At 49.1% G+C, this 19,946-nt stretch overlaps 3 protein-coding genes across 3 annotated transcripts; 1 reads left to right on the forward strand and 2 right to left on the reverse strand.

The window, feature by feature from the left end:
- The first annotated feature begins 1,522 nt into the window (after positions 1-1,522).
- TGME49_242380 (fatty acid elongase) lies at positions 1,523-6,375 on the forward strand. Its single transcript, XM_002366727.2, has 4 exons — positions 1,523-2,226; positions 2,877-3,004; positions 3,463-3,627; positions 4,312-6,375. The coding sequence occupies exons 1-4, from the start codon at positions 1,807-1,809 to the stop codon at positions 4,649-4,651; spliced, it is 1,053 nt and encodes a 350-aa protein (XP_002366768.1). The 5' UTR covers positions 1,523-1,806; the 3' UTR covers positions 4,652-6,375.
- Positions 6,376-6,727: 352 nt separating this feature from the next.
- On the reverse strand, positions 6,728-11,770 carry TGME49_242390 (enoyl-coa hydratase/isomerase family protein). Its single transcript, XM_002366728.2, has 7 exons — positions 11,319-11,770; positions 10,468-10,587; positions 9,933-9,991; positions 9,557-9,665; positions 8,994-9,116; positions 8,797-8,875; positions 6,728-8,368 (listed from the first exon to the last, which is right to left on the reverse strand). The coding sequence occupies exons 1-7, from the start codon at positions 11,458-11,460 to the stop codon at positions 8,248-8,250; spliced, it is 753 nt and encodes a 250-aa protein (XP_002366769.1). The 5' UTR covers positions 11,461-11,770; the 3' UTR covers positions 6,728-8,247.
- Positions 11,771-13,404: 1,634 nt separating this feature from the next.
- CDPK2B (calcium-dependent protein kinase CDPK2B) lies at positions 13,405-18,951 on the reverse strand (the record flags this gene model as incomplete). Its single annotated transcript, XM_002366729.1, has 9 exons — positions 13,405-13,455; positions 13,984-14,238; positions 14,708-14,847; positions 15,297-15,344; positions 15,670-15,769; positions 16,280-16,392; positions 16,806-17,105; positions 17,668-17,915; positions 18,392-18,951. The coding sequence occupies 9 exons, from the start codon at positions 18,949-18,951 to the stop codon at positions 13,405-13,407; spliced, it is 1,815 nt and encodes a 604-aa protein (XP_002366770.1).
- Between the last annotated feature and the right edge of the window lie 995 nt (positions 18,952-19,946).

Consider the following 19,946-nt stretch of genomic DNA (forward strand, 5'->3'; position numbering starts at 1 on the left):
GTTCATTCTCCAGATATGATGAATTGTGCTAAAATGTTACTCTCATGTGTAGCCTCATGCACCTGTGGTCTTATTTACTATCCTCGTGTACAGTACGGATCCGAGGCATTTTGCATAAATCAAATAAAAAAACTCGATCTTATTCCGCATTCAGAGGGTCCCAGAAAATCCGAGTTCCCGAGTTTGCTACCGAATCACATTGGGGCGCCAACGGCCGATTGACGTTCGCTACGCCTCGAGTCAAGCTAGTTCCAAAGTATTTGGTGGGGACTCTGGTTAACAGTGCCAACAACGCCTAAAGGTTATTGACACATCAGTTGTACGCACCGCCCTGTTTTCGATAAGCGTTGGTTTTAAGGTCAATGGAGATCGCCAGTGTTAACTGCAACGTTCTACTACTGTGGCCCCGACTATTCCCCGTATGGGTTCCGGGTGTTTACTCCCCACGAGACAGACACAAATGAAAGTATTTCCGAAGCACGTAACATTTTCCTGAACGTGGTAAGAGCCATTCCCCATTTCGGGACTCTCGTGGCTGTTACGCACCTGAAAAGGGAGAACCTACCCTGAAACCATGGCGGGACTATGGTTCCCCGCCAGAGCTACAGCGAGTGCTTACGAGCCACTATTCAGGAAAACAAAACAGTCACCGAAATGATTCATTCGGGGCACTTTAAGTGAGAAGAGAACGCCACACACGTACAGCACCAAGCATGCATAACCAGGCAGGCACCTCTTTCCGCCGAACTACCAGTTCAGCCCGCCCGGGTTTTTCGCTGGAAGCTTGGGTACATGATGGGAAGCACCGCAGAATACAAAAGACCCAACCGTCAAGCTTTCTCCTATGAGAGAGCCTTCGATGAAATATCTCAGACTCCTGTTGTTCTTCCCGAGATCAAGCGAAAGGAGCAAGGTAGTGTTTCAACGTGTGTGCCGGAACCTACAACGAAGGACACTCTCTTGAGAAACGGTAGCCGTTCCATTCGGACTTGTTCAGCCTCCGGGAGGAGTTTTTTTAGTGTACACAATGATCGTATTTAGTAGGGACTGATATGCGACTTACGCTGCACTGGTGAGCTACCAAAGAAAAAATTACCTTTCTGCCTGTGGCGTCGCGAAGACAGCGCTCTACAGCGGTGCACCCCCGACGTCGACGATCTGTTTCAACCAAGCAAAGCGGGTATTAAGCGGTTTGTCTCTTCAGCAGTAGGAACTGTTAAAAGTATTCGTGTCTGCAGTGTACGTAGATGTTATTGACAGCAGCCAGCCTCAGAAGACACAGAATATTTTCCCAGAGTCGCTTGTTTGAAAAACGCTTGGAGGGAGGGAGGATCTTCGAAGAAGAAAAGTAGGGCTAGCACCGTCAGAGTTTCGTCCTGCAGTATGCGGAGCGTCTCCACGACGCTGCCCCAGCTGAGCGAGCAGTCGGGTGACTGTGTGCGTATCCGTGTAACACAGCATCAAAACGCTGTGGTGGGAGTGCCAGGGGTGTTTGGCCGATTTCTGTTGGGGTGATGTGTTTTTTGGACTACTTTGCATCCTTTCTGTGTAGTGAATGGGAGTGAAAGGACGTTTTTGCTGTTGTCATGTCTGTCCTTTTGCCGGGTTCCCGGTATTCCGTCCGGTTATACAGTTTTCAGTCACAGTCGTCCGCTCGTGACAATCGCCCGCCCGTATTTTCTGGGTGTAAGTGGCTCTCCCTCCAAGCGGTGTGCGCGAATTGGCGTACATGTTTGGCCATTTTTTTGTTTACACACATACGTCATTTACCGAAATCCCAGTTGGCGTGGCAGAGAGATCACGAAAATGGCGCCCACAATTGTTGACGCGCCACTGATTCAGCTGTTAGCAGACGGCTACGGCCAGTACCGACAGTTCCTCCTTTCGCAACCCCATGTCGGACCTTTCTTGGAGGCGTCAGATCGAGCCCTCTTGTCTATACTGGACTTCTACAACCCTACCCTTCCACAGTACCAAAGAGTTTCCGCGCGGTGGCCGTTTATGCAGCCGATGGACTTAGTGATTTTTACACTCACGTACCTCACATTTGTTGCCGGCGCCGCAGGCATCAGGTTCTTGTCCTCTAGGAAGCAACAGAGTGCCAGCTCTGGCAGCTATGAAGTTGACAAACCAGTGAAACGAGGTGATGTGGGGCCATCACGGCCGTCTCTGGCGGAAAAGATGAGTTTTATTTTGCTCCTTCAAATCGTTTATAACATCTTCCAGGTACGCGGCATCATGTTGCTCTCATGGAGAGCTGCGGCTTCTACTCGCCACCTGTTCAGACCCGGTTGTTTTTTTTTGTTTCCCGCTGTTTCTTGCGGAGTTGTAGCTTCCGCTGAATACAACCACGATGCCAGTTGCACACACCCAGCGACGTAGCCTTTCAGACAAAGCCAGCGTTTCACGTGTTTCGGGGCATTGGACAGGTCTATGTTGGAGCCTTCAACAGTAGAAACTCTTCACTTGCTGAGGGTAGCGTTTGCAAGCTTGATAGAGGGGAAGGGGATGGCAAAGCCTCGTGGGAAACGCTTCCATGACAACTCTGTAGGTGCGCTTGCCTTCGTACACAGTGCGTGGTCGCTCAAGGCAAGATAAATGCGTGCAGAGCATCGTGTCACATGTTCTCTTTGCACTGTAATGCGCTCTTTCGGCCTCCATGGTGTCAAGCATCTTCTGGATGTCCGGTGTGGTGGGGGATGCAGCACCTGTTTGAAAGTCTGCTGACACGGTTCTTTTCCGCTTTGCTGCACGCGATGCCACCTCGGGCGTGTCTGCGACGCTGTCTTCATTCAAACAGTCATCTGAGTCCTTCTCCTTGCCTCACGTTGTGCCCCTGCAGATTCGAATTCTCGCGATCTTGTGTCTGTGTGTAGGTCGTCACCTGCTCTTACGTCGTGTACAAGGCCATGTCTGTGTATGTAGCAGAGGGGTACACCATTGTATTCAACAAGTTTGACCCCTCTCGACGGAACATGGCAGAGATTGTTTGGCTTTTCTACTTGTAAGGCACTTCTGAGGAAGAGTGTGCTTCCATTGGCAGAGTTCGAAGCAATGCGAATCCACACGGGCTCGATGCGGGAAGGCATCTCGGGTCTTCTCGTTCGCGTCACCTCTGTTCCCAGCGAAGCCACAAGCAGGGGGGTCATGTAGCCACGGCAGGTGGTCAGGCCGTCCTGATTGAATGGAAGTGAGAAATCTTGAATTAGGTGAAATGTCTTTTTGGGCCCGGACAGCGGGAATGACAGAGAGGTTGCGGGTGACTGCCTCCGCCCAGCAGAGCTCTTTCCGAGGCCGAGACAACATGCAATTTGTTCAGGCGTCGTTGATGCCATGGCTGTAGACCTGTCGATTGGTTGTCTCCTGATACGGTAATTTAACACCCTCAGCTGTCTCACGAGGTTATGTGTCGCCCACATAGCATCTCTGTGAATTCCGATTGGCGATGCGTGTGCTCTACAGAACCAAGGTGGTCGACTTGCTAGACACTGTCTTCATCGTGTGCCGAGGGAAATGGGCGCAGTTCTCATTTCTGCACATTTACCACCATGCGTCGATTTTGTACATGATGTGGGTGAACGCGAGCGTCGGCTATGACGGGGACATCTACTTCGCTGTCGCTGCCAAGTGAGTCGAGTATTCACCGGGATATTTGGACTCTGTGCACATACATTATAGACCGCGACTTGCTTCGCCGTATCACTATCATGACATAATCCGTGAGTAGTTAGTGCTGCAAACACGATTCGGTTTGGTTGCATTGGTTGCTTGAAGGTTCAAACCCAGATGTGCTTCCCGAGCTCGAGCGGCATGATTTTCCAACTAGTTAGTCCCGTTCGCGAGAAAAATTCTAGGCGTTCTGCCGCTGTTTTCTATTTGTCGGCCTCTGCGATCTCTTGAGGAGCAACCGAATCTTTTCGTGAGCGCTTGCGCGGAACAACTTCGGATAGCTGACCGTGCTCACAGTCGCGACTACTGTTCGGTTTACATGCTACAGGGGGTTTCCGTCTTGGTGCACCAGCGTTTCATGGCACGGCTCCGGACTCTCCGCTAAACAGGATTGGCTTTCAAGTATTGTTCACTGTGAAGGCGTTCTGTTCAGTGGTCAGTGCACTGGAACTGTTTCGGACCACGGTAGTGGCACACACAAAGGAATTCGTGCGAAACGCGTTTTGGTTGCAATTCTTGGAATGGTGAGCGTTGCACCGGTTGCCTCGTTACAGTGTAGCATCCTAATTTCTTGCTTCTCAGTGTACCCAGGTGAACTGTCGATATCTTTTGCGGCAATGTGGTTCGTTGTGTGGTTGCCAGCGGCGCGATCCACGTGGTGATGTACGCGTACTACCTGATGGCGTCGCTGAACATCGGTGCGGCGAGGTACATCAAGCCTTTTATTACGCGAATGCAGATGACACAGTTTTTAGGAATGCTCGGCCAAGGATTTTATCACATATGCTTCTACCAAGACTGTCAGTATCCCATTCGAATTGGAGTGGTGTACTTGGGCTATATTGTTTCAATGTATGCCTTGTTCGATCGGTTCGCGAAGCGCACTTACGGCACTAAGAACGCGGGCAAGGGAAACGCATGTCAGAAGCCTGTTCGGGCGGCCGGAACGTCGCCCCGGGGAGGCGCTCGGAAAGCCGATTGATTCAGGCCATTTAACAATTTTAGAGACGGGTGGAAACGTGCACGGGGCACAGGAATGTGCTGGCTGGACACCGGAGGTCGCACCATTTCAAGACCTCAGAACTTGTTTGCTCTCATCCAGGCAACGTGTCTGTGTGTGTGCGTGTGGTCACGCGTCCCGTGCCAGGCGCTCTCTCGAAATGCTTTACCACAGTGGTTTGTGTTGCTTTGTTCGTTTTTCTGGGGTCTGGATTCAAATATAGAAAGGAGCCGTTACTTCTGCGGCGCGATCCTCGTGATGTGGTATAGACACTTTGTTGGCGGTTCAAAATAGCTACCTTGTTTTGTGTGAAAGCAAAATCTTCAGTTTGGCACTTTGGGTGAGCCAACGATCAAGAATCTCGAGAGCATGTGCAGTTGTTTTCTTCATTGGCGAAGGTCTCTTGGAGAAAGGCAAGGAATGTTTGGATAGTTTTCCGGTTTTTCCATTCAACAGTTGAAACGTTCTCTTGTCCGAGGTGAGAAAGAGATAATGTCAGGGCCGATGTATCTTGGTAGGCAGCCGACAACCTCCGTCCGCTCCGACTTTGGCCTTAGGAGGGCTTCAAGCGCTGCTGTCGGCTAGCACTTCATTCCTCTTGTTTCCTGGTTAGCTACTAGATTACTCATTTCCACTCTGAGTCCCGCGGAGGTTGCGAATTTTCTTCCGTAGACACGCCAGGTGCGTCCCATCCCCTCCTGCGGGAGAGCCCGGCATCGCCAGCCCCGCGCTCGTTGGATGCAAAGTAGAAGCCCTGGCAACTGTTTCTTTCACCTCCCCTTTGAGGCAGACACGACAACCGTTCCTGCGTGGAGATTTTTGACGTTTTTTGTGGTGGCCTACCGTGGCGTGTAAACACACTTCCGCATTGAAATGGTGGAGAAAACCATGCCGGCGCGATATGTTGGAGGAGGATGGCTGGCGCGGCCAATGGGTGAAAAAAGCTTTTCATTCCATCTCTACATGAGAAGTGATTTTTCCACATGACGGGCACAGACAAAAAATCTGAAGAATCATCTTGCAATTTAGACCTTGATGATGGGGAGAGCGGCTCTGTCGCTTCAGGGCAGGCCAGGGGACTGTTTCGCTCGTGAGTTTTTTCTGGAGGGTTTTCTCGAAGACAACGAGAAACGCTTCAGTCCCTTGCGCCTTGCAGCCATTGTCATTCATGGTGTGTAGAAGCAACGTCCTCGTTATCTGCGTGGTTATGACGGGCTTGTCGTAAATTTGCGGTGTATCAAAGGGAATCCTTCGTGTCTACCACGTTACAATTGTTTAGACAGAGCAACCTGGTTGGTGTGCGGAAGAACACTTGTAGTCAGATGGCTCCACAACAGCGATTGTAACCTAACTACATTCCTGCATCTACAAAAGACTCGACGATTCTGTCAACTGCCAAAGGCACTGCAAGGAATACCCTTTTCTCATCCTAAAAGGTTGGATTACGTGCGCAGCTGCTTCCGTGTCTACAGCTGTCTAACGCATTTACTCCCCAGACCCTACTTCTGCTTTTCTAAGTGGAATGTGTCGCCTATACAGCGAAAGCGAGACACTCTCTAGATTCAGTCACCAGTTGCTTTTCTATCTCAAAAAAGTCCGAACACCACCCAAAGAACCGTCGCTACAGTGGTGTGTAGATATGAAAAGTATATATATATATATATATATATGAGGTGCTGTTGTGACATAAACAGCTGCTTCGTGTTGATTCGTCAGTGCCTTTCTCATACGCATGAAGATATGTGTTGGTCCAGCTGTGAAGAGTAGCAGCAGCGGGCGTTGGGCAGCTTCACTCGAAGCTCACTGTTATCATATCTGCCTGTGTAAGGACATACAGGGTTTCGAAAAAACCTCTTAGAAATGTATTGCATTCATTTTTGTAACCAGCGTGTTTTCTCCAGTGACTACATTTCGAGTCATGGACTGTTGTCGAAATAAGATTCGGGTATTTAAAGCTCGAATCTCAGAAAGTAATCCTAGATCCCCTGGGGCTTCGAAGCGCTTGCACTACAATGATTGATGCTGCAGTTGTGGTAGCAGGCTATATATGCATTTACTTTTCATATCTGTCCATATGCGATCATTATGCATCTGTGCGTCGACAAGCATGCATATGTACCAATACATATTCTACTTGACTGGAGATGCATCGCCCTGTGTAACCTTCGAAAACTACAAGCACACCAGTTTGCCTTAGACAACAACCCTCAGAATAATACTCCATGCATCCGACGTGATTGCACACTCATACTCGAACCTCACATGTTCGGTATCCTCACACTGGCTCTTGTTCCGTGCTTATATTACAAGAGAGGTAGTACCTTACAGAACGGATGCGTGCAAATTTAAAAAATGCCATCTCCTCAAACATAGAAACGTATCGATGTCGTGCCCTCTGGCATGGATCCGTTGTCTCACTCCAGTATGCAGTCCTAACTTACTCGTCTCGAAGATAAGGATGTCCGGGTGCATCAGTTCAGCCGCGCTCACATCCGTACATTCTATACAAAGCGAGCGAAACTGCGGGAGGCTACGTAGCATCACAAATGCCACCACACAGAAGAGGTTCTGCCACAAGTCTTTAATTGTCCGAGTGACTACGACGCTACGGGGAGTACAATCCAAAACAATACGGTGGGTCCGCTATCGCCTCCTCGCAGTGAAACCGCGCAACAACATTACTCGTCCAGTCCAGGGCAGTCAAGAGTCCCACACTGGCCTAAAAAATGATGAAAAATGTCCGAGGTCACTACCGTCTTGGGCAAATCATTTCGAGGACGCATTTCTGGAGTAAGACACTAATGAAATAGAAAAGGTGGCAGACAAGTTCACCGACAGAGGATAGTCGACCTAGGTACAGGTAACGGTCACAGGCGGACCGCGTTACATTCTTCGACAGAGGTGCCGTGTCGCAACTGTCAATACTGAAGCCAAACGCGTTTGCTGTAAAACTCTAAGCTCTAAACAGCTCATGACACTTGAATACAGACAGCTTACAAATGAGTAAGATCCCTTCAGGGAGTACGACCATGACTCGAGAGCAAGTCTACACGTGTGACTGCCATTTGCATACATGCCCACAAATATGACGGACGCCGGACGTAGGAGAAACTGCCACAAAATGCACGTTTTTGCTCGGCTGGGCGCGCTAGTAATCCTTCTTTGACACAAAGACGGCCCTTGTATCTACCCACCTCCCCCACAGTTCCGACATACACAGCAATGCCGGGCTTCCCGATCACACACTCTGCAGCTTTTTGGTCAGGAATCGCACAACTTGCTGAGCCATCGAACACCATAACCAGACCTAGAACTCAGTGGAGAAGTTCGAAAACTTCCTGCGATCTGCGTAACTATGAAGGCACTTCCGGTTGTTCTTATTCACCACAAATCCTTGAGCATCAACACTCGTCTCACTCATTGCCGCCCGTTCTGAAAGGTAAAATGACGATCATCTGGGACCCCGTCGTGCTCTGTGTGTCAGCCCATACAATTGAAGGATGCCAAAGCCCTCGCGCTGTAGCGTCAAGCTTTTCGGCAAAGAAGTAAACTGTTGGGTGTAAAAGCCTCGCAGTCGTTCACAACTTGGGCGTTGCTGCCGGAGCATTTCCCTTCATCTGTTCGATAAATTCAGCAGCCGATCCGTTTCCTTCATCAAGGGCCCTCAGTTCCCTTGCGTAAATTTCACGTTTTATGGAACTGGAGACATAACGGACAGTGAAACGGATGGGTTGAGTGCATCATGCTTGCTCGATTCTTACACATTTCTACATACTTAGCGACATAGTGTCATGCGAAGCAGTGCCTCGCATTCAGGCAAGGCGTCCATCAATAGTGTTTAAGACCAAGGACAAGAGACGTGGGACCGACGGGACAGCTCCGACAGACCTTTGCGTATCGGCGATGTTGAGGCTACCGTGTTCGGCACGAAGCTCATCGTCGATTAGCCACCGAAACACATACAACACAAGAAATCAGTCAATTTAGTAGAGAATCACTCATGAGTGTGCTGAACGAGAAGCAAAAAATATGCAGAAACTCTGCACAATCAGCTCACTGCTTATTAACGAAACGTGAGTTGTGATTCCGAGTTGCGAGCGTTCATGAAACAGCACTAATAGTCTTACCCGTAGACGACACGATTTTCCCCAAACGCTGCAACCGACGCTGCCAACCTCCTTGCAGTCTTCAGTACTTCAGCGTCTCCTGCGACATCGCGAAACCAACCAGCAATTCACATGTGAGAAGTGCAATTCCATATGCCTGTCTTTCGTTAAACAACCTCCAGGCCTCCGTGTCCGGAATTGTCTGTATGCTCACGTACCAACTGCCACATTGTCGACGATGCGGGCGGCTAATGCCTCAGTACCCGTCCAGCGTTGTCCTCGCAGCATTGTTGACGTCCACAGGCTTCTGTCAATTTTAGACTGAATGACCGCGCACATGCCTAAGAATGACACAGAAGGTAGGCCGAACAAAGAATGAACGCTGTTTCGGCCAAAAGACTTTGGAAGTGAAATCAGACGGGCTCACACTTTTGCTGTGTGTATTCTGTGATAATCCTGGTTGACGCGAATAATAATGACACCGGAAGGCCTCGTCTGCAGCGCCACGCAAGTTAACTAGGACTTTGTTGATTGGCAAGGATGTCGTGCCCGTACCCAGTATTTCGTACCACGTACGCATAAACGCGGGAACATGTGTACAATGGCTCTGTCTCTCTCCATAAATGTATATACCTGGATATGCATAAAGAAAGATGGCCAGAAGCATATAATCATATATCAATGTAATAAAAATGAACAAATAGATAGGTGAATGCGATAGATTGATCCGCAGGTACGTAGGAGTTGCCGTATACTCTCAAGATTCTAGGGTCCTACACACCTGGTGTCAACGGCAGGCCAATGAGGACTTCATTGACGCAAAGAAACCCGTGGTCTTTCCTCATCACGCGGTAGTCGCAGACGCAGGCCAGCATGGCTCCACCTCCAAACTGCGGACGCAGATTTAAACAGCGGTAGCCTTCCAATATGACGTCACCGGGCGAACACGGTATTATAAGACTAACTACAAACTGATACACAAGCATGCAAGGCCGTTTTGGGCTGTGACGAACCCATTATCGGATAGACGCGAGAGAACTCCACCACCAGCAATCACGAAAACCATGTCTAAAACATAGGAAGTGCTACAGGCTCCCTGATGAAGTCAAGCAGTAGGACCGCAACTTTTAATGTCTGCAGTCATACGGGCTACTCACCGCGTGGCCGTTGATTGCTGCCACAAGGGGAACAGGGAACCCAAGTAGCCTTTTTAGCACTGAAAACAACAGATCAAAAATACAAAGTGGCCCCTCTGTAGGACACGCGTAGTCATAGTATACATTTGACATGCAACAATGTGTCTCCACTCCCCTCTCTTATGCTACCAGAGCATCTGCTAGAATAACTAAACAAATTGCTGGCGACGATTGTACAGATAGTTCTTCCAGTGGAATTGCTGGAGTCAAGGAGTGCACGACGCACGAGAAAGACTGCGGCGATAATTACTGGAGCGGTATGACATGCCACAGCCACCAATGCCTCAAGCTACTCACTGGCCTGAGAAGCCGTTTTAGGGTACGTTGTGCGGCTCCTCTGATAGAAACAGCTGCAGAAACCCACCACCAGCAATCACCTAGACGATCTGTGAAACTCAGGAAGTGCTGCAGGCTCCCTCATGAATTCAATAAGTGCTCGACTATATACCGAATGCCTTCACGTGACACTAGTGTGGTTCATTGAAAAACAGCTCACATTGTTGAAAACTTCTAAGGAATTCTTCAGATTCGGATGATAACTCGGTTATGCTAAGGCCGTTGCAGAAGAATTTTCCACTGCTGCAGAGAACGCAAGCCGCCGGACCAGTACTCCGTTCTGAAAAAAACAAGTCAGGGTTTTAGCGGGCAGTTTTTCATTCGGAGAAAGGGGATGTAGGGAGATGCACGGAGTCCACTCGGGGCGAACACCAGCCGCGAGTGCGCTCATCCGTAGATACGAGCGTTTGCTCATATTTTTGGGTGACGTTTCTTCATTTTTCATCTCTGCGCAGACTCTTGCTCCAGCCGGATGGCGTCCACGGGAGACCAAAGATAATGCCAGAACAAGACGTAATATCATCCAGCCCTCTCCGTCAGAAACGTACACCATCACTTTTCGGTGTTGGCATTTGATGATGTTCCTTAGAACGGAATAAAACAGCTAGCGCAAGGACAGAGACATTCTATTCCGCTGCTGTTGTTTCGTGGGAATCCCCGCACGCCCATCCTTGTTCCACAGTACTATCCAGCAGCAGAGTGAAAGTCCCAGGTTTATTTGTACGATCAGGTCTGAACCGTCTCTGCTGGTGCCCATGAAGTCAAACACTTTATTCGACAGGGCTTGGAATACGAGACGTCGGAGGGGAATGGGTGGAACGTTTCAGCGCAGTTCGAGACTCATTTGTTTTTACATTGGACTTTTTACACGGAGGATGAGCTATTGGAGATGCTCAGAGACAATCAGAGAGTGTGTTCTGCTCGGAATTTCGAAGCCATCACATCTACACCAGAAGCGTTCTGATGAACTCAGCCTCATGCCTTTTACTTGTAAAAGACTATCCCTCTTACCGATTTGGTCAAGTGCGCGATGGAGTTCAGCTATAGCCGAACGCGTAATTCTGTTTTCATCGCGACCTAGATGTAAAGTAAATACCCCATCGCCGTCAGGACCATCAAGCCGCGGCGTGGATTCGGAAGATCTAACACCCATTTTTTAAGAAAAAGCGCTTCAGAAATAATGAGGAAGTACTGGTATTCAAAGAAGGGATGATTTGGAAGAAGGAAACGTACAAAAATCAATTGAAAAAGAACACAGCGTTTGTGCGCTCTCATTCAAATCTCTGTCGCTGTAGAAGTTCCCCACGACAAACACCATCAATAGCTGAAGCAAAAATAGTAACATGAACGCCTGAGCATCCACCAAATCGCCCATGTGACAGCAATAACAGAGAGTGACAGTACAGCAGCGTTGTTTTCGGTCACGGTGAAAGGGGAAGGAAAAGCAGGACAAGTAAACACACAGACACAGTGGCACGAATTCAGGGAGCTGCATGACTCCGGGGAGCTTGCGGGGCTTTCTTGGCAACCACTGATTCTTTTTGATTCTCTGTAACATATTTGTGTGCAGGTCAGGGGATGTGGTCTTCCTGTTGTCGCTTGGGGCATATCGTATGGCTTTGCCTGCCCCCATGCGCGAGGATTTCGAGGTATTGCAGCGTCCATTGCTCGCGAACCCACGCGCCCATCTCTCTACTGGTTAAACTTTCTTCCTTTTGGATCAGTGTTACATTGCCTTTGTGAAGGATGCGGCATTAGCGTCAGATGTGAGGGTCACCACGGCGGCGGTGATACCCAGTGTGTAGCCGTGTTAGCTGCCGGATGACAGCAGGTGGCCACGCCTAAGAGAGGGCTCATCCGACAGCGACTACAGTGAATGTTTTGTCTGTTTGCATACGGTGGGGACATGACCATGATTAGTAACGACATCCTTGTTTGAGGGGAAAGCTGTTTTTTCGTGGTTAGCCAACAGTCAGAGAATGTCGCGTTTCGCGGGGAGCGACTTCGTGTTGGCGTTCATAGTAAACGTGGGATCGCATAGCACAAAGTGCGTTCACTAGTAAAAATCGTGGTCAGAGATGTTCGGAATAGTATTTGAGTAAGCAGAATTAACTTGAGGCTCACGAGGTGGTATGTAACCGCGTTCCCCCAGGACGCTTAAGGGGACAGTTGAAGCGATCATCAGTTTGCAGAAATGCGTCATAAACAGGGAAGCGGTTTCAAAACGTCGATTCCTATAAAAAAGACATGTGGAGAATCCCCGGTCATGTGCCAGTGAACGGTCCTCACATACATTACGTTTGTACCCGCCTGAAGAGACCTGTTTCTATAGGGTTCGAAGCTGACATATAATTTGTTTTTCGAATAATTTACTCAAGAGGATAGTATGGTCATACTCACGTTCCACCGAAAATGATGAGGACACATTCAATCGACCGCAGTCCCCGATTCGGTCGCTCTCCTGTAAAAAGAAAAGCTACGCCTCGGAGTGTACTGAGGTTGATGTGGCCGAAAATTTCATACAAGCGCAGTTGCGTAGCCGCGCACCCGAACGTCGACGTACAAACCTGCCTGCAGTGCAAATATGTTGAATCCAGGACACACTAGATGGTACTTCCCACGTGTAACTGCCTCCCCCATATCCCCAAGTTGGTGGCGTTGCTGGTAAGTTCAAGTCGACGATGGTATCTTCGATGAGGAATTTGGGACCGACCTGAAAGCGGGTCACAACAAATGGGTTTCCACCGGGGTCCCTTACAGCGCCATAGATTCCAGCAGAAAACGTTCTCGTTTCAAAGGCCGTCAAAAGACAGCGAACGGGGGGGGGCGGCAAGTTTCTCTAAGAACTACAATCACTCACTTGTGGTCTACCCTGCACAGTATGTAATTGAGAACGGTGCCTTGACTGCAGGCACCACGGTTGAAACGATGGCTACGGTCGGCGCCTTTCTTATTCTCGCGCCGATGTACGGTGACACTATCTTTGACTCTCTTATTGAGTACAGAATCTGACGAGGTAAGGCAATTCTAGGATGCGGTTCCATGGAACAGGATATGGCCACGAAAGTGAACAGTTGTGGGTCAGTGCCAGCGGTCCTTACGCAGGATCTCCTTTACGCATCATTTCCATGAACTCATCAAAGTCAATCTGCATGGATAAAATGAGACCAGTTGCGGCAGTCAAGAAAATGTGGGCTTTTTGCAAGACGAAGAATCCAGTCTATTTCTTCCGCCACGTCTTGCAGTGGACACAACCTTGTTTTAGAAACTGCTGCTGAGGGCGTCGCTTCGTGTCCCTCCAGGGTGGAACATTCAGAATCTAACTGTTCATCCTGATTGCGTTGAATGTCTCAAAATTCTGTAACAATCGCGAGGTTTCTTCTAACGGCGTACTTCGAGAGCGGTTGTGGGTCGTATCAGTAACTGAATAGTTCTTTAGGACATTACTATTATGAACCTGCCTCAGGTTAACGGGACAATTGGCACAATTCGTGTACGACATTTTCTGACTTGTGAGCTTGTTTTCTGGAAGTGAAACGGCCGCTTCTCCAGGAAGCTGCCAACGCAGAGCCCTAGATGCTCACGTTTCATTCTGACGTCGCCGGCATTCGCGATGTGTTTCACGTGTCCAGAAGAGATTGTGTACACTGTTGAATCCGTGCTGCGTATGGCTTACTTCGCCGTCTCCATTCCTGTCCACTTCCTTGATAAGTCCCTTCATTTCTAACACGTTGAGTTTATATTGTTCTCGCGCGCCTTTCTTCTCCTCCGCCGTCAGTTTGCCCTCAGCTCCTGGCTGTCCCAACCCTTCTCGCTGTGGAAACATGTTTTGTACGTCTACGCTTACGAGCAACTGCGCGAGCTCATCTGCCGATATCCGGCCGTTGTTATCAAGATCGAAGACTCTGAAGGCTGCCCAACAGACATCTTCCTACAAAAAAGCAAACCTCAAGCAGGACATGAAGCTGGACAGAGTTCGGCCGACACCCACAAGGCAATCGCTCACGATATTTGTGGGTCACGAACAAGCACGTAAAGGTGTGTACACATGCTTGAACTTGCCCTGATACGAACAGCATCCTGTCTCAGAGAGGATCACTTACAGTACAATGTCACTGATCATACTAGAGTCTGAGCGGTAGTTTTCGCTCGCCGTTAATACGAGCCAGTTTGGACGATATTAAAGCTGCTACTTCTCACGGCTTCCTCTGGGTAAAGATATCTGTGTCTAGGCTTCGATCATTAACCGCACCACGATTCAGTCCGATTATATACACCTGCGAACTGAGTTTTGCTGCTTTGCCTAAGATGGTTTGGACACACCAGATGCCACAAAACAGTGAGGGAACCCTGGTTTATTACGAGACTCTCACCAATGCTACAATCATGAATCACCGGACCTGTATATATTGTCTTTTGTCAAGAGAAGCAGCGATGAACTCCGTGTAGTCAATCACTCCAGAGCCGTCACTATCCACTTCGTTCATGAGGGCGTCGAGATCTGACGGCATCTCTTTCAGTCCGCTCTTGCTGAGTCCCACTGAGTTGGCGACACAGAAGTCGAGCGCCACATGAAGGAATGCCCGTACAGACTGAACGAGCGTAGCCGGGGTGAACGTGCAGTAGCGGTAACAATTCAACAACCTGGCTTTCGAACTCACGGCTCCCTGCTGACCAGGTGATGAAGCACTCGCCAAGTGAAAGCGACGGTGGCACAAATTTACTAAGTTTGCTTTTCCATGTCGGCGTAGTATTCAACAGAATTGCTTGTCTTCTCGAAAGACACTGCAGCGACAAAACTGCGTGTCCACAGGTCAGTGCCGGCTTCCACCCCGTACACACTGTCACCAGGGGACGAAGTGGCCAAAACGCATGATCTTCATTTCAGCAACTAAGCTTCAGGTTTGCCGCGGGTGGAATTCTGCTACGAGTAGACCATGCTAATGGGGCAGACAATACTCTCATGTTCCCTACTGTTGTAAGTCCTACCTCTAATCTCGTTAATTGTGAGAGTTCCATCACCGTCTTCATCAAGCGCTGCAACCACAAACTCCGGAAATTCCCCAGAACGAGCTTTCCTTCATGCACTGCTGCCAGAGGATGCAATCTGGCATAGCTTGTGGGGTGAATGCCACATGTGCCTTTACCGCTTTGCTGTGCAACGCCAGAGATCGTCGCACTAGCAAAACATCTGACACGTGAAGTAGAACCGGTCGCCGCTTGGGCAAAAAACTGTGAAAACCTCTTACGAGGCTCGCCGCACATGTCTGAATCTAACAACCTGGGGATCCAGATTACGCCCGATGGCCCAGGTGGGACCACCACAAATGGCTATTGGTTTTCTTATATAGTTCGACCCCACCAAGGAAAATATTTTTGAGCGCTTTTATCTGTCCCTCGTTCATCTGTTGAGCAATTACAGTAAGCGCGGCTTTTTTCAACTTCGACACTGCTCGAAAGGCCTGAGACCAGCGGAGAGAAACGCAGCTACGGCAGATGTATTTGGCGTACCTCGGAATCCAGTTCGTTGTCACGTGCCTAGTATGTTGAGTTGAAAAAATCCCCTACGTAGATGTAGTGTTATGACCCATTCGCAAATGAAATATATGCAGCTCTCTACGCCTTTCCCCTGCCACAAACTATCCTTGACATACTGGAGAGGCATATGCTTAAACGATAACCCTTTTGTGCGTACCCGCACTGGCAGAGGTATGCACATTTAGATGAGCATTTCTGATCACGATGCAAAACAGCGACGGGAGAGAGATTGAGAGCAAGTATATTATATGAATGCAGATGCATATTTAAAGATAGATATTTTGTGTAAACAACATTACGATCCGATGTGTCGGTGAAGATGCCCTAGCACTGGTGTATCGACTTTTTCATGCGCACGTTTACAAGCGGCTGTTCACTGCGCAGCAGCGTTTCTTGACCACATTCAGTGAAATGAGGGTTCGTGATCAACTGACCCTGAAGTTATCCAATATTTTGCTGTTTAAAGGCGCATCCGCTACAGGGTTTGCTTTTGTGGCGTAATGCTTGATCCAAGGATGGGCAAGAGCTTGCTCGGCGGTCAATCTCTCTGTTAAAGGAAACCGTATGCACGCTCGAGTGACACGGGTGCAAAGAAATCCTGGCTCTAGTGGGGTGCATGTGCTAACTCTGCAAAGAAATAGCGTGGTCATACAATTTGTTATGGCAAGGGTCGAGAACACGCACCCGACAAAATAATTAGACAGCCTCGTTTTCTCGGTGCGCGTTATCCGCTTGGCATTATCTATCACTAGCGATACAAAAGGATCCTTCTTCTGCGCGCGCCTGTAAATACGAGATGGTTGAACGGTGTAAATACCTACGCATACACACGTTGTGCCCACGGATCGAGCGCCCCCGAAGCGACTAGCGATGAATGTGGACCCATGAACAGATAATGGTTTTCCGGTAGCGGCCCCGTCATCTGAAATGAGTTCCGTTACGTCTTGTTGACAGACTAACGGGCCGGATCGTAAGTGAGGAGCTTTCGTATAAGATCTTTTGCTTCCACGCTGACGTTCTTCCAGTCCTGTTCGTTGAACGAGAACTTGCCGCTCTTGACTTTTGCGAGGATCTCAGCGTCGTTGTCTCCGTGAAAAGGAGGGTAGCCACATAGCAAGATGTACATGATTACGCCTGCCGACCAGATGTCGCACTTGTACGTATACTTGCCCTGCAGCACCTGCGGTGCCACGTAATAAGGCGTGCCGGCCTTCGTCGCGAGAACTGTTGTTGGTCCGGCCCGAGCCGCCAGACCGAAATCTGTACACACGAATATACCGGAAATCCATATTGTTACGCACCGCATACGTGGGAATATTTGTGTACAGTACATGTATATATGCGCCTGAACACCGAAGCACACACACGCCTGCTTCTTCGAGGACAAAAACAATTTCTTTCACAGCGGAGTGGCATCATTGATTAGAGTTGACGGTGCATCCAGCTCCTCGTTACAGCGGTCCTTGACTCGCCTGTCATTGAGTCTACATGGGATTTTGTGGTTTCCACCCGCACACTGGAACTATATATTCATTCGCAGTTATGCGCAAGACAGCCGTCCACTTTAGAACCTTAGTCTGGTCCGACAACTCAGGAAGAAGGAATGAAATAAAATGGACATCTGTGAACAAACGAATTCAGGAAACGTTATCAGCTGTCGAATTGCTTCCCCCCAAAACAGTCATACTTGCTTCCGTTGTCGGGAGTTGCTGGTTTCAAGGTGCATACAAGAAGTCTTCGTTCTGCTCACCGGCATCCAGTTTCACATGCGTGAGGAAAAACCGAACAGGAAGGGCTACAGAATCACATTTTCTTGCCGTACCGATAATCTTGAGTGGTGCTTCCTTGCTCTTGTCGGCGAACAAGAAGTTCTCTGGTTTGAGATCTCGGTGTGCTATGCCGTGCTGATGTATGTAATATAGAGCCGCAAATGCCTGGCGCATTAACGTGCCGGCGTACATTTCACTGAAATAGCCCTCTTCAATGATGCGATCAAACAGTTCTCCTCCTTTGCAAAGTTCAAGAACAAGATAGATGTTCTTGTGATCTTCGAATGTCTCATACAGTTTGCTGAGTGATTACAGAATCAAAGGAAAAAAAGAAAAATACTACACATTGTCCAGTGAGCGCCGTTCCGCAATGTCGGCGTTACCGCCGCCCGTGTCCGTTCGTAAACATTGCGCCTTTGGGGACCAGAAAAACAATCCGTCACAGCAAACACTGGAGCGGATGCATGCACAGACATGCAGAAAAGTATCCGCTGCGTCGCTCGATTGCATCGGAAAATCAGTCTGCAGCCAGGATATATGGTCACCAAAAGTGGAAGGATTCTTATCTTGAAGGAGTTGTAACTTCGACGGAGTGGAACGTATTAGTGAGGACGCAGGCCCATCTTGCTGGTCTGAAGTGCATATACATGCAAATATATGTGCAATATAGACTAGATACAAGATACACGCTTGTTGAATGCCCCGGCATATATGTGGTGCCGCATATATGTGTAAATGAGCCGCCAGTCGTGTCAGGCAACATTTGTTCAGGCTTACATGATGTTGGGGTGATCCAGGCACTTCATGATAGCAATTTCCTGTTTGAATCGCTTGATATTTTTCACTTTCGCCTTTGGGATTGTCTTCACTGCCCTGACATTTTTAGTTGCCTTGTTGACAGCGCGGCAGACGCTACCGTAAGTTCCCTGTCCCAGTTTCTTGGTTTCGACATCGTAGTAGTCCGTGAGTGGCCCACTGTACGACAGAATGAACCCCTCTCTGCGGAATTTTCCTGCGTTCGTAGGGGAGGCAGGCCCGCTACTCCCAGAACAAGGAAGGCCGTCGGGACCCAACACACCTCTGGGTGCAACTTCCCCACATTGATGGTCGGGAGAATCACTGGCGAAGCCTTGATGTGCTCCCGTGCCATCACCATGACCACGGCCACCGCCATCGCGTCCATAGCCGGCTGCGTCAGTGTCCCGATACCGAAAATTTCCATGCCTGTGCCTACTTCCACTCTCTTGTTGTGCAAGCAGAGGTCCGCTATCGCTTTCTGTAGGCACTGCGTGTTGGTGGGACCTCGGCGGACAGAAGCAGTGCGGAAAGTTATGCATTTTCACCGCAGAAAAAAGATGTCGTTCAGGATTGGGACGGAGGAACCATGGAGTTGTCGATGCAGCTTCTTTGTTGCAGTGTTGCCAGCATGCGATAAGTGGACTTCATCTGAACATGAATGGTTTCGGCCACGAGAACGAATTTGGATGTCGGAGGAAGGACAATTCAAAACAACTTTGAAACGGAATCTCGCCGCAGTCCCCACTGCCTCCTGAGCTGTGGAGAAGAGAGGAAGAACGACGTGTAGCCTTCCTTCAGCGGCAAAAATTTATAAGCAGGTTTTCGCGCACTTGCTTGTAGTTACTCCGCCATGAGACAGAGGATACTGTTAACATCCATACCACCGTGACCAGTGGCAGGGAAAGATCATAGGAACTGCTGAGACAAATGGTTGCCTATGCAGTTCATGTGACCACCGATGAAAACAGCTTACTAAGGTAAAGCACAAGCAGTCAGTCTGCTATAAGAATGCGACACCATGTATGAGGTTTCTGCGGATTCCGACTTCCCTTTTTCTGGCTGGGGAGCTGTTGACGTAACCAGCAAACGCGGCGATCCCCAGCGGCACAAGGGCATTGATTCGTCCCAGTTCCCGCGTAAAAAATTGGAAGCATTTGACTATAAAGATCGTCCTCTCGGTACAATATGAGTATAACACATTGCTCAGATCAGCGCTTAAGACAGATTCTGTTGAAAACTGAACTAGACTGAAACGCATCTGTTCACTTTTGGTGTGGTGTGTGCAAGACGAATGCTCGATTGCCGTTGTCAGCTACTGGTGCCTGTTGCATCCGTTTTGGTTACCACTTTCGTGGTTAGTTCCGGCTCATGGCATACTCGAGAGAGGACGCCCATAGTTATAAGATAAAACACGTATATTGGCGCTTCAAACAAACTACGCTTCCTCTTGTGCAGTTGGACATTCGTCCTCATCGGCGGGACGCATTCTCTTATGCACTTGTGCCACGAAGAACACCAGCCGACCCAAGTAGTC

This window comes from Toxoplasma gondii, chromosome VI (assembly GCF_000006565.2).
Source record: "Toxoplasma gondii ME49 chromosome VI, whole genome shotgun sequence".
NCBI lineage: Eukaryota > Apicomplexa > Conoidasida > Eucoccidiorida > Sarcocystidae > Toxoplasma > Toxoplasma gondii.

Excerpts from the sequence above, each read along its gene's own strand:
- TGME49_242380 (XM_002366727.2), top strand. The coding sequence starts at position 1,807 with ATGGCGCCCACAATTGTTGACGCGCCACTGATTCAGCTGTTAGCAGAC. Across the intron at positions 2,227-2,876 it reads TCGTTTATAACATCTTCCAG|GTCGTCACCTGCTCTTACGT; the intron begins GTACGCGGCATC and ends GTCTGTGTGTAG. Across the intron at positions 3,628-4,311 it reads TACTTCGCTGTCGCTGCCAA|CGGCGCGATCCACGTGGTGA; the intron begins GTGAGTCGAGTA and ends TGTGGTTGCCAG.
- TGME49_242390 (XM_002366728.2), bottom strand. The coding sequence starts at position 11,460 with ATGGGTGTTAGATCTTCCGAATCCACGCCGCGGCTTGATGGTCCTGAC. Across the intron at positions 9,666-9,932 it reads CAGCAATCAACGGCCACGCG|TTTGGAGGTGGAGCCATGCT; the intron begins GTGAGTAGCCCG and ends CTGCGTCCGCAG. Across the intron at positions 8,876-8,993 it reads CGTCGACAATGTGGCAGTTG|GAGACGCTGAAGTACTGAAG; the intron begins GTACGTGAGCAT and ends GCGATGTCGCAG.